We start from the raw sequence: 14,578 nt of genomic DNA, 5'->3' as shown, positions 1-14,578 counted from the left end.
ACCGACAATAAATGTTTAACTTACAGGCCTATAGTTTCCAGGGTCATTTATGCATCAGTCTTGTGGAACAATCCCTCTTGTTTCCTCATGACCTCAGAATTTTTCTGTCCCCCTATGTATTGGCTAATCTATTACTAAATTTACTCTAAAAGTAAAAGTCATAGAATTAGATGTGTCTGTAGGGAAGTTAAATAGTACCTCTCATGATCTTGTTAAATTTTATAATTCTCCCAGTTCACTGCCCCAATCATGATAAACCACCCCTGCCTTTATTTTTATTATTTGTTAGTTTTCTAGCTTGATATTGCTCTGTATTTTCAGTCTCAGTCAGATTCACAGAATGGGAAGGGACGTTCCCCAGGGAGAACTTCCTCCCTCACTCTGCTGCACACAGCCCAGAGCAGTCCATTGTGAGATAAGCTATGATTTGATAAGGCTGCACACACACCCCTCAGCATTTCCTGATTTTGGACTTTTGCCAGGCCATCAGGTGTCCAAAGTCTGTGCAAAAGATGGGGGAAAATGTGCTCTGGACAAGTAGGGAGACACCTAGTGGCAGCTTTTTTAAAAACAAATTAAACATAGAAAACTAAATTTTTTTAAACAAGATACATTAGAAAGATTTTTTTTATTTACCATAAGGAGTGCAATAGCAAAAATTTGTTTTAATAAGAGTGCCCATTTAAGAACGATAGATGACTGCCTTCTCAAGTGTATCACTTTACACAGTAATAGCTATTTTCAACACTAAGATTGCCTGCTCCTATGAGCAAAGGACTCTTTCCTATTGTCTTATAGTTTATTCATGTGATTTGATTATTTGTCAGTTTACATTTATGTGTGATCTTACTAAATGTAAAGCCCAGTGAAATATATGTATAGCACGGTGCTATATAAATACCATAAATAAATATTATTAAAATGATTAACTGTTTTCTAAAGTGCTCTCTGGTTATATCATACAGCTTTACAGTGGGTCCATTCTTGTGGTGTTAATATTGTCTTGTCCTTGTATGTTTGTTTATTAAGAATATAAAACATTTCCTATACATACATTACAACTATAGGTATCCTATGAGGAACCATGCCTCATACCATTAGCAGACCTTTGGTTATAATCCAGAGTAACCAGCTTCGTTTCCAGTAACAAAATACTGCCCATTCACAGTCTACTGAAATGTAAATTGTTCCTTGGGATCACATGTTGCAGATTTATTATTTGTTATTATTTATTATTATCTACTTCCTTGTTCTTTGCAGGTGATGCTTCATATTTACTTTCATGTTCTTTTTTCTTTGGTGACATTAATATTAGTCAGAATGAATCTCTGTGATTAAGAAGAAGTTTTTTTTCCTTTGTTCTCCTTAATGTTCAGTAATATTCATCCAGTCACCTCACATCCATCAATCACAGCTGTCCCCTTCTAGTACGTAGTGTCTGCTGCCATTCTTTCTTTAGTGTAATTTTGAAGATGGCTTTTGTAGATAGTTCCCCTGAGACTTTCAATGACTAATCCTACTTTGTGGTAATTAAAGGAGAAAACAAAGCAGGAAAGCATACGTGGATTTTTTTTAAAGCCAAGCATTGCCATTGAATTACGGATACACATTTATACCAAGCCATTCCTAAACCCTTTCTAAATAAAGGTTATTGAGATTTTAGCAATGACAGCTATCTCTGAGTCTTAAAAATGTAATTTCCTGTAAAATATAAAATGAGTCAGTGTGAACTTTGAAGAAAGCTATCAAAATTATGCACACTCTGCTGTATTACCAGAACTGTTAACCTTGGCTCTATATCTGCACATCCATTGTATGCGCATAAATACATTATATCATTAATACAGTATATACATCCCTAGAGATATCTATGCAGGATTGCAACATGCCTCAAAAAAATGGAGACTGCCATATTTGTAAAAGGTGAAGGGTACAACACCTTGTACTTCTATAAGCTAAAGAAAGAGAGAAATATATAGAGGTGCTTGAAAAGTCTGCATGGACAGCTGAAACGTTGCATGTTTTTTGGAATGAAATAAAGCTGCAAATATTTTTTCACCTGCAGTGACCTTTTTGTTTGTGGATCTCCGTTTGGGCTCCTGGCCTAGGCCACTATTGCTGTGTGCATCACATGTACACCGTCTCTGAAGTGCTGCTCGCCCTGTTTTTTGATTGTGTAGATATATAGAGATATATTCCTATGAATTTCTGTATCATGCTAGTTCGCTCTCTTTACATATACAGGTTTATGTAAGTACATAGAGGAAGTATAGGTTGTATAGTTTTTACAACTCAGTTCACATCTGAATAGGCCAGCAACAGAACTTGTGTGCCCACCGCTAGGTGTTGCAGAATTAGCAAAACAAAGAACAGCAGGGGGCACTACCACTGCCATCAATGTAAGATATCTCAAATGATACATACCATTCAAATATGTTAAATATTTCTCGTGGGATAACTCATATAATAATAAAAAAAAAGAAAATTCTACAAGTATTTTGTTTGATCTGTGAGCAAAAAAAGGTCAGAAAATAAATTGTGGAATTAGTTACCGTATATTTTAGGTTATTAGCACACATTTTAGGCCTCTGTTCACATAATATTTTTTTCTTATAAAGTAATTCCTTAGTGATCCTCAGTAAAGGGCCAAGTCCATCATTGTTGTCTAGTAATGTCATTGTAAATGTAAGTATTGGTACTTGGCAGCACGATCAATGAAGAAGAAGAATATGACAATTTTCTGATGGATCTCTTTCATACACACTGGCCACTCATTTCTATAAATTTTATGAACAATAATTGGCCAGTGTATATGGACCTTACTAAGCCACACAGTAGTTAGAAAACGTACAGCCTCAAATCTACTTTTCACAAAATGTTTTTACCTATAAGTCTACTTTCAAAGTGATTGGAAGCGATAATTTGGCAATACATCACTTTCTAAAAATAAACACTTAACATACGTCAAGAACACTTTAGGGTCAAATCAATCAAATCCATCTGATATTTCCTTACACTTGTTTCATAAAAAATATTTCCTTCTGGCTGAGATTCTGCTAGAAGAAACCACTCAGTTATGTATTGTTTAGTAAAGCTTTGCGTAGCACGAGCAATCTGCGATAACTTGAGGGAATCAGAAGCCCACTAAATAGCAGTTGCATACATTTGCTTGTTGTAGTTTAGTTTCAGTAGATACTTCTGCTAAACGGGTTGTCCAAGGAGAACATACATTTACTCCATAGCTGGTGACAGTGTGAAATTAAAAAACATATTATATTCACCACCTCTGGATGTTAGCATCTGCTGCGTCGACACTCCCGCTTTGCCAATGGTCTCCAATTCTTCCAGATTTTGTGTCCTGTTGACCCCACAGTATCTTCCCACTTGGCCAGTCAGTTACTGAGGTGGAGCACAGCTGTGGCCACTGAATGGCTTAGCAGCCAGGACCACAGGGTTGACACAAAACCTGGTAGAAGTAGAGACCAGCGGAGATGCAGTAGTTGTGGGGAACCGAAAGTGCTGAGTATTGCATGTTTGTTATTTTTACACCACTTTCAATTTGAAGCAAACTTGTGTTTTCTCTAAACCGCACCTTTAAATTCAAGAACAATAGGGGAAATTTATCAAAACTTGTGCAGAGGAAAAGTTGACCAGTTGCCCATAGCTACAAATCAAATTGCTTCCTTTATTTTTCAGAGGCCTTTTTAAAACTTAAAGAAGCAATCTGATTGGTTTCTATGGGCATTTGGGAAACCTTTCATCTGCACAGTTTAAAAAAAAAAAATGATTTTTTATCCTTGCAATTAAAGACATTCCAAAACCTCCGTAAACTAAAGTCTTCAACAAATACAATGAAAAGCACCGATTATGAGTCTGTAATTTTTATCTTTCTATTCATTTCCATAGCGCTCCAATAGGCCTGCAAAGATAGGGGTCTAAGTTGTCCTCTTCAATATATTTCTTAGCTAAGTAGTCCTCTATATGCCTCAGAATGCCCTGTTTTGGGGTGTACAGTGGAGGATTACAAATGAGTAGAAGATAAAAATTATAGATTTAAAATATATGCCTTTAAACCAATTTTCTGACAACTTAATATTTTTTTTTTTTTGGAGGTGATACAGTCCCCTTAAGGTCAATATAGAACTAATATTAACAAACATAACTAACCAGGCTTTTGTGCTTAGATAGCAGACTATGTGAGAGGTTGACCGCTATCTCTGGGTTCAGAATGGCCGCTGTGATGGTACAGACGTTACAAGCCTTATCTTGATCCCTAGCGCATTAGGTTTGTCTAATGCATTATTATATTGTACTGTACTTCTGAAGATGTCCTAAGATGAACATTACTCTTCTATACCTGGCCTTATCTTCTTCCCTAGTGCATTAGGATATTCTGACACAACAAATTGCTGTGTCAGGTTAATGCAGTCAAGATAACCAAGGCTACATCTGTATTACTGTCGCTCCGTCTATTCTTGTGTGGCAAGTCATATTGACACCTTTCTGACTCATTCACACATCCCAAAGCAATGGAAGCAAATATGAAAAAAACATAGATTTCATAACATAAAAAGTTTTATTTAATACATTTTCAAAATAATTACTGTATTATTCACATTTAAAGGGAAACAACGTATAGTGAAAAAAAAACCTTGCAAAGATTTCAGATCTACATAAGAATTATTTTTAGCAAACGGATCCTGTGACAACTAAACTAGATACCATTTGGGGGCTTGCTTTGGGACCAGAGGAAACTTTTGCTGCCATTTGTATTCTCACATTTAAAGTGGTTCTTAGGGCATTGACAATGCAACTTTGGGCTAAATAGACTGCTAGAACTGCTCGGACATGCGCCATCACAATGCATTGCTCATTCTTTTGGCGGAATTCCGCTGGAGAAATGTTGCAGTGTGCATGGTGCATCAGAATTCCATTGAAAACAATGGGAAGACTGCTGCATCGGAGTTCTTTAAGAAATTCTGCAGTGTCTATGGGCCCTTAGTGACCAACTTGGCCATCATGCTAGGTTTGTTATAGTGGGACTGTGGCAAGAATGTGTGTACATGCGATGTTATGACTCTTATCCTGTATTTATCAGCAGTTTTCTCCCTCCACAATTTTCATCTGTAATTGTCACTTTACCCTAAAATCAGTGTAAAAATTACTATATTCTAGCTCAGTGGTCTCCAAACTTGGGCCCTCCAGATGATCCAAAACTACTGTCTGGGCATGCTAGGAATTGTAGGTTTTAAACATGCAGCCTGCTATGATATATCCTGTACACAGCAGACAGAGATAAGAGGAGATCTCTGTAGGAGATCATTGTCCCCTCTCTCACACACACACACACATATTCAGAAGTAGCAGCAGCAGCATGGAGGACATTACACAGTAAAAGAGAGCAATACAGTAGCTGTAGTTTTCTCTCTCATGTTGCTTTTCATAGACTTCTGTTGGCTACAGCTTCACCCTGGAGAGTGAATTGATAATTCATCTTTATCTGAGAAATATTACAAAGGTTCTTATCACAGTTTGTAATATTGATCCCTGAAAAATAAAAACCTGAAACAACGGTTACATTTTAATATAATTGGATCCTTACAGTATTTCAGTTCAAAATGTTAAATACTAAATAATTGTTATTTTAACTAAAGCATAGGAGTAAGCATAAGGACAATGTAGATAGTTCTATGCTATATATTGTTTAGTTAAAATAAAGTTTATGCTGCAGATGCAGGCCATTTCCTGTGAATTAGCAGTACCGGTCTGTCACTGCTCAATCCATTTCATGTTGTTTGCTACTATCGATCTTGTCTCCGTGATTAAAACTGGCAGGAATTAGTTTGCATTGATCTGCGTTTGTGTTTTTTCATTGTTGAAGCTGCTTTATTTATCTGAAACACTGCATGGTATCCATTTTGTTTATAGAGTATGTCCTGCTGTCTTTGCATCTGTGTAATAGTGCTGTTCTCAAAGAGAGTATTTTTTAGCTGAACAAGGCTGCATCTGCATAGTACCAGCATTTTTCTAATGATGTTCATCGAGTTTTCTTTTGTATGCATTTTCGCTACGATTTTATATATGTTGCATCATATGTTAAAAGATGGTAAATGGACATATGTCTTTTTTTAATCATACTAAAATAACCTGGTCAAATAATTAGGGCTTTAGGGTTTCAAAGCATATATTATAATATATTTATTTTATGGCATCTTGCCCAATTTCCCCTTTTTCCTTGTAGATTGTAAGCCTTATGGGTCCACTCTCCTGTGTCAGTCTGTCACTCATTAAAGGGAACCTCTCATCATATTGTACAATATATAATGCTTGGCAACGCGCATATATGGTAAAACGCGCATATATGGCAACATTTTCATCCTCACCTTTCTCGGGAGATGTGAGGATATATAGTTTAAAAATGTCTCCTGATGGCCCCAAAAGTAGTCCTTTGGGCAGTGCCCATCACAGTTTTTAATAAATATTCCCCATATAGTTTACAAGTGTCCCCCGCTGACCCCATAAATAGTCCCCAGGGTTTGAAGATATACTCACCTAGACCAGTTGCTCCGGCTGTCATCTTCCCCTCCTTAGCGTAATTGACAGCCCTCATCACTGATCTGCTCCCTGAGCAGACAGGGCAGAGCGATGATGCAGGCCGTGCCTGAGCTGTCAATCATGCTGAGGTGGGCGTGATTGCAGCTGGAGCAGACTGGACTAGGTGAGTATAGCTTCTCACCCAGGGGACTACTTATGGGGTCAGCGGGGGACACTTGTAAACTATATGAGGTAGATTTATTAAAAACTGTGCTGAGGTAAAGTGGTACAGTTGTGCAAAGCCACCAGTCAGATCGCTTCTTTTATTTTTCACAGGACTCTTTAAAAATGAAAGAAGCAATCTGATTGCTTGCTATGAGCAACTGCACCACTCTTTCTATACACAGGTTTTGTATCTTTACCATCCCTGCGGCAGAAATGTCTTACAGGGTATGGTGAGGAAAAAGATTTTACCACATATAATGCATTACCACACATTATATTTTGTAAAAGGACATGTCCTTTTATGCTTATGTTTCTTGTATTTATTTTTTGGATATTTCAGTCTTAATGATGAAAGGCAAATAACACATTTTGACATAGCATTTAGAGGAGAATGTCATAGGGATTACATAACCCCAAAACAAGAAATAGATAGACCACACAGCTGTAATTGAGATCAACACTGCAGGAAGATATGGATGTAATACTATAGATATAAAGAATTCTAAATGTCATCTTAAAGAAGAAAACATAAACATGTGCTAAAGGGAACAAGAATTAAACAGAAAAGAAAAAGGAGGAGAAAGGAAAAGGTGAGGTAAAAAAGAAGAGAGAGAGTCATCTAAACATGTTGTCATTTTGTATCTTAAAGGAGTATTCCAGGCAAAACCTTTTTTTCATATATATCAACTGGCTCCGGGAAGTTAAACAGATTTGTAAATTACTTCTATTAAAAAATCTTAATCCTTTCAATAGTTATTAGCTTCTGAAGTTTTCTGTCTAACTGCTCAATGATGATGTCACATCCCGGGAGCTGTGCATGATGGGAGAATATCCCCATAGGAACTGCACAGCTCCCGGGACGTGAGTCATCAGAGAGCAGTTAGACAGAAAACAACAACTCAACTTCAGAAGCTAATAACTATTGGAAGGATTAAGATTTTTTAATAGAAGTAATTTACAAATCTGTTTAACCTTCCGGAGCCAGTTGATATATAAAAAAAAGTTTTGGCCTGGAATACCCGTTTAAGTAGGTTGTCTCAAAAAATTAAAAAGGAATATAAAAAATAGAGTATCAAAAATGACTTACTACGCTATACTCACTTACCTGCTTGACAGTCCAGTGCAGCCACTTCTGTCCTCCCTGCTTCTGCTTACTTCCCTTGAAGAGGCCTTCTTACCTCTCTACTGATGACGTTCTCTACGTATTACAGACTACTGCTTAGGCCAGTTATGGGGTGCAATGTGGTCAGAATACTGGCTCATTTTTATGACAATAGATATGTAATTTGCTCAGTATCAATGTGTCGTCAGAGATAGCACATATGGCACTTTGTTGTAAGATGATACATTCAATGCATGGCATATGTTATGGGTGCTAGAATAAAATACTCATGGTATATTAAGCACTATTGGCTTTCACATGCTACAGTACTCATATTATTTGTTCTTCAATGTTTTACAGACGTCTACACTCCAACTACTTGTTCTGCGACTGTCACCTTACCTGGTTGTCGGACTGGTTGCGTCAGAGACGAACCATTGGCCAGTTTACCTTCTGCATGTCTCCCGTTCAACTGAGAGGCTTCAATGTAGCAGATGTTCAAAAGAAGGATTTTGTTTGCCCTGGTAAATACATTATGAAACTACTTCTGACTTGATATAAAGGGTACGCTGTATGTATAAAGGCACATTAGCCCACCATCCATGGGTGTAGACAGGAGCCTATTCTAGTGGACAGAAGCCTATTCTAGTTCACAGTAATACAATAGTGTTTCATTTTATGACCATTGATTTCAATTTTACATACATTCGAGCAGTTGCTTAAAGGAGATCTGTAGGGGATAAAGTTCAGGGCACTACAGATCTCCTTTAATGTCAGACAGAACCCTTTTCCAGAAACAGTCATACTAAAAGACTTGTCTAAAGAAGGTACGGAGGGTCCAGCACTTCGTTGCAAGCAGCTTAATTGAAGATACATCACACCATAAAAACGACAGTCAGTCAGACATGTTTCGAGCACAAGCACTCTTCCTCAAGGAAGAGCGCTTGCGCTCGAAACATGTCTGACTCACTGTCGTTTTTATGGCGTGATGTATCTTCAATAAAGCTACTTGCAAGGAAGTGCTGGACCCTCCATACCTTCTTTCTTCAATAATAGAAGCCTTGCCAGGCACCGGTCCGAGCACCGTACATCAGGGAAGGTGAGCTGGATCACTCACTTGTTTGTTGTAAAAGTCTGCCTGACATCACTATAGGCTGTAATTGCCTGAAGAGCTCCTTTAAATATGGCACTATTATGGTAATCACAAGCAGAAGCAGGGATTAGGCAAGTATGATGCAAAAGTTATCTACTTGCCAGCATCTGAAGGCAATGCCAGGTCTGACTTGGTATTGTTTTCCAATATTTTTCTAGGTAGAAAATGTTATGATTTTTGGGGGAGATTTATCAAAACCTGTCCAGAGGGAAAGTTGCAGAGTAGCTCATAGCAACCAATCAGATCGCTGCTTTCATTTTTAACAAAGCCTCTGCAAAATGAAAGAAGCGTGCTGATTGGTTGCTATGGGCAACTCATCGGCTTTCCCTCTGGACAGGTTTTGATAAATCTCCCCATTTGTTTTTAGGAAATGAGTGACATTTGGTGCCACTAACCAACTTCTTGAACACATTTGAATATATGGGAAAAGGTGCAGGACATTTAGAAAATATGTCCAGATAATGTATTTATGTCCAAAAACTGTTATAGATATATTATCAATTTTGGCCCCAAAAGAGTCCAATTATTCAGTGGATACGATTCCAACAATACATATAGTCAAAAAATCTAAAGGTGGCCATACATCTTCTACAGCTGTTAGCTAAATGTTTGTTTGGCTGAACGCTGTCTCCCTGTACCCACGACTGTTCGGAATGGCCAATAGGGAGAGGAGGGGTAAGTGGCTTCCACACAGCTCTGGTGGCGGCTTATCTCCCTGAGAACAATAAGATTAGGCAGTTGAAATGAAACATGCTGGACACTTCTTTTACCGGACATCATCCATCTGGAAGAGTTGAGAGGCCTCCATGCACTTTTATGGTAGGGTTACACACAACGTATATGCAGCGTATTTCACGCTGTGCAAAATCCACTGTGCAGTAAGTAACACACTGCATATTTTTCTCTTAGCTAACACACAAGGCTTCCCTGCAGCAACCCGTGTTTTCAGTGAGGCGGGGCTGTGCTGACGTAACTGTCACACGTGGCCCCGCCTCCAAACCTCTCTGAAGACACAGGGCTGCCACCGGGTAGCCCAGTGGGTCAGCTAACAGGAGAATATGCAGCATAGTTTCCACTGCACAGTGGATTATGTGCAGCATAAATACACTGCGTATATGTAGTGTGTGACCCTTCCCTAAGGTGCATTTGTCGGTCATGCCAAAAGCAACAGGTTTGGCTGATTTGTAACTAAAGCATATGGGCAGCTTAAGCAACATACCTCACCAGCATTAGCAATTGGTGGAGAGGCTGTCTGTCTCGAAGCAGGGCCTACAACCAGACTGTAATGTCTGTCTCTTCTTCTCCTATACCAAGTGTATATTTGAGTAGGAAATATGACTAGGGTATGTAACTGTGTCAATTAAAATATAACATTAATAAAAACATGCATTCGTTTTAACATTGATAGGCTCCTTCTTGCCATTGAGCGAAATAAAACATCTTTATTAATGGTAAAAACAGCTGTGAAGGACAGTTCATTAATACAGTCTATTAGCATTCAGGCCGAACCCTGATAAAATCTATAAAATCTACTTGGTGTATTTTAATTAAATTATAGTAACAAGGAATGAGAGGAATGCTAGGTTTATTTATTCGATCCCATATTTCTTATATTGCAGTTGAAATCATAGCCAATTGTATTTCTGCTATAAGTGTCAGTTTTCATTTTATTATTTATTCTTAAAGGACAAAATCTTACATGTTAGTGTATGGTCTGATCTGAAGTTTATTTATTAAAATAACAAACCTATACGTCTTTTCTTTTGGAAATTAGGTACGTGTATTTTAATGTTGCAAGACAGAAATCCCTACACACACAAGTGAATCCCACCATATTATAAAATAATTAAAAACGTATTAAAGGGGTACTTCGGTTGAAAACTTTTTTTTTTTTACTCAACTGGTGCCAAAAAGTTAAACAGAATATAAAAAGACAAAAAGACAGGTGCGCTCCTAGTGCAGACAGTTTTATCGTTTAGGCTTCAATGTGCGCAAAAAAAGGGAGGCTTACCGGATAACAACACCTCTGCAGGCATATAGAATCGCAAATGAAGTGGAGGTCAGCAGCCACGGTTTCCTTTCCAGGTCCCTCTCGGTCGGCTGGATAATTGATGAGCAGTGGTGGATATAATCCAGGAAAAATAGGAATTACCATCCGGTGCTTCTCCTCCTAGGACATACATAGGCAGCAGTCCATGTAGGGTTAACAAGTTGCAAATAAAGATACTCTGTTAACCCTACATGGACTGCTGCCTATTTATGTCCTAGGAGGAGAAGCGCCGGATGGTAATTCCTATTTTTCCTGGATTATATCCACCACTGCTCAAAAAGTTAAACAGAACTCTCTGCTGAATCACGAGCACAGTGCTCTCTGCTGACATCTCTGTCCAGAGTAGGAGAAAATCCCCATAACAAACATATGCTGCTCTGGACAGTTCCTAAAATGGGCAGAGATGTCAGCAGAGAGCACTGTGCTTGTGATGTCAGCAGAGAGCACTGTGTTCCAAAAAGAAAATAATTTCCTTTGTAGTATTCAGCAGCTAATAAGTACTGGAAGGATTAAGATTTTTCAATAGAAGTAATTTACAAATCTGTTTAACTTTCTGGCACCAGATGATTAAAAAAAAACGGAGTACCCCTTTAAGTAGACTGTCCATCTTCCTTTCTTAGGCACTGCTTTTGTTTTGGAGGTCTGAACGCCCAGACTCCAAATGACCAAAACCTTTGACATGATCTGTGTGACATGTCAAAAGTTTTTCACATATAAAAAAAAATTATAGATAGTCTTAGTGGGAAAATTTTAATTTAAATAAAAAAGGTACCGTATATATTGAAATCCTCATTCACACTTCTGTTAAAAAAAAAAGGCAGATGCATAATTCATATTTGATTCTTACAATTTGTCCAATTTTTGTTCTGCTTTTTTCTTGCTCATTTTCAGCCATATTTGTTTAATTTTCTGTTACAGAAAAAAACGTGCAGAACAAATATGGTTCTGTGAACTTTTCAGAAACAGAATATGTATTTTTAAATTCAACACATTAAGGTCTATAACGATATATGTGAACAAACTGCTTATTGGGGGGAAAAAACGCATAAAAAAAATGTAATGTAAATCATTATCTAAATTAGCAAATAATAGAGATCCAATATATAGAAGTTTAAATGAGCCCTTAACAAGGCAAACAATGACAGGATGGTTGGTAAATTGAGGGACAGATATATAAAGAAAAAATCAAGCACATGGAAATGGGGGGCACATAAGTTCAGGCAGGGCTCTGTGCAGGCTCATGACTTGTCAATCAGCCTGCTCTGTGAGCCGGGGGTGTCATAGAGCTCAGTGCACAGAGCCCTGCTTGCCCACCCACACTTATTGTATTTTGTGTCACAGAGACACACAGGCAATAGCAGCAGGAACAAGACAGCATTTTTCACGCAAAATAATACATATTTTTATTATTATATATTTGTATTACAAATATACAGATAATGTTAATATCTACATAATACAAAAAGTTTTGGCAAATGACAGGTATGCTTTAAAGTGCAGGAAGTCCAGTTTTAGGAGAGTTTCCATTTCTCGTTGATGGATTTCCTGTAGGAGCTTCATGCGTCAGGTTTGATTTCATCCATATATATAGTTTTACCAATTCTAAAATGTTCTTTTTAAGCTGTCATCTAAATGTTGGTTTTACGGTCCTGTTCGGATCAGCTAATAAAAAATACTGTACAGCAATATACATTTCTGTACCTGTCATCTTATCCATCTGTCTTTATCGTGGTCTACCCAAAAAGTCTGGCAATATAGTGCGATTATAATGATTGCTATTCCGTCCACGCCAATCTGCAGCAGTGAAACCAATTGCATATGTATGACTGTACATGAAATACATTTAGCACCTCTCCTGCTATATTTCATAAGTTTAGGAAATGATAATGCACTTTTCAGAGGCCATATTTATTCATGTGTGTTTCTGAAGTTCGGCTACTTACTTAATTCAGCCGTTTTTTAACTAGATTTGGAAATTCAACCAAAACAAATAATATGTAATGGTTTCTCTCTTTTTTGTTTGCATCTAGTCCACATAATATTGACAGCTGAAAAGAGGGATGACCATTGGTTACAATCTGTTAGAGCTAATGGAAATTCAAACACACAGACACCAGCTCTCAGTGGAATCCTTGACATTTTTCAAACGCTGGGACGGGACTCTCAGTAATTCTCTTTTCTTTTATCAAGAGACTTTGCCCCTTCATGTACACAGCCAGCCAATAGCAATTTTCATTTTTTGCTTTCTGCTTTTGGAAAATGTATCTGCATATCAGACATTTGAGACTAAATGCATCTAAACACCTGACATTGCAGTGTGAGGATGTAGATAACACAAGGTGGCGGATGAAAAATTAGAGTTGGTTATAATATGATGTGCATCTCTTTATTTTTGTGTATGTGTGTATTTGTGTGTGGGTTTCCTTCTTATATACGCAATGGGGTCTGTAGGCAGCATGTTATAGAGCTGGAGAAGCTGAGCAGATTGATACAGTTAACCGCTTTGAGCAGATCATCCGTAATTGCATTGAAAAGTGGTCGTCTATGAGAATAACCATATTAAAGTAGATGGACACTAGGCATCACGTATGGCTGCCTTAAAATCTAGTTTGGATAAGGGGGTGGTCTTTTAGAGAGGTTTTACTGTTTCTACTTTTGTGGGAAAAGATCCAGGATAACATGTATGTAAATGAATGTTCATTCTGGACTAAATAGTCAAGTGGGTGGTTCTACTCAGAAACTGACAGCTATCTGTGTGTATAAGAGTACATGTATAGAGAGTTGCTAATAAGAGTAACACCACCCACGTGACTACATAGCCCAGAATGAGCAAAGATTTACATGGATACGTAACCATTTATCCTGGAACTTTTCCTACAAAACTGTTTAGCAGTCTTCTTAGCTCCCCCTGCTCTATGATTCCTGCATTTCAAAGGTTTCATTTAACTAGATTTTATAGTTCTTAAATAGTTAAGACTTTCTGAGTGTTTCTTAAAGCTTATGTTTGCAAGATTTCATTTGCTGCAAAAATAGTTTTCCCATAGGAAGTTAAAGAGAACCTGCCAGTATAAAAATCCGGCACACCAGCTTTATTTTATAGAGCTTAGCAGGAGGAGCGGAGTAGATTGATATATAGAGTTACAGAGAAAAATAGGCATAACTTGTAACATATTAATTGAAATCCTTGTTCGTTTTAAGCTTAGGAGTCCAGTGGGTGGTCCTAGTCAGTGACTGGCAGCTATATCTGTATGCATGTCTATGAGTAGGACGGCCCGCTGAACTCCTAAGAGTGAGCAGGAATTTTAATGAATAAATGAAGTTACCCTGATTCCCATAAATAATATATCTGCTCAGCTCCTCCTGCTCTATAACATGCTGCCTGCAGATCGGGCTGCATTTTCAATGTGACAGGTTCTCTTTAAAATTCAGATTAAAACATTTATACTAAGCTGCATTCACTGATGTTCATTTATATGTTAATTCGTTCGGCAGCTATACCTAACTAACATCTGGT

The 14,578-nt window shown here is 37.7% G+C and overlaps 1 protein-coding gene across 2 annotated transcripts in view; it reads left to right on the top strand.

The window, feature by feature from the left end:
* The window catches only part of SLIT3 (slit guidance ligand 3), a 574,817-nt gene that overhangs the window by 407,022 nt on the left and 153,217 nt on the right, over positions 1 to 14,578 (top strand). For both annotated transcript variants that reach the window (XM_056516502.1, XM_056516503.1), the window contains one exon: positions 8,222 to 8,385. In XM_056516502.1, the coding sequence (XP_056372477.1) occupies positions 8,222 to 8,385 (164 nt within the window). The remainder of the gene's footprint in view (positions 1 to 8,221; positions 8,386 to 14,578) is intronic.

Source organism: Hyla sarda, chromosome 4, assembly GCF_029499605.1.
Source record: "Hyla sarda isolate aHylSar1 chromosome 4, aHylSar1.hap1, whole genome shotgun sequence".
Classification (NCBI taxonomy): Eukaryota; Metazoa; Chordata; class Amphibia; order Anura; family Hylidae; genus Hyla; species Hyla sarda.
The sequence above is the reverse complement of the archived record's forward strand: the minus strand, read 5'-3'. Positions and strand labels throughout refer to the sequence as shown.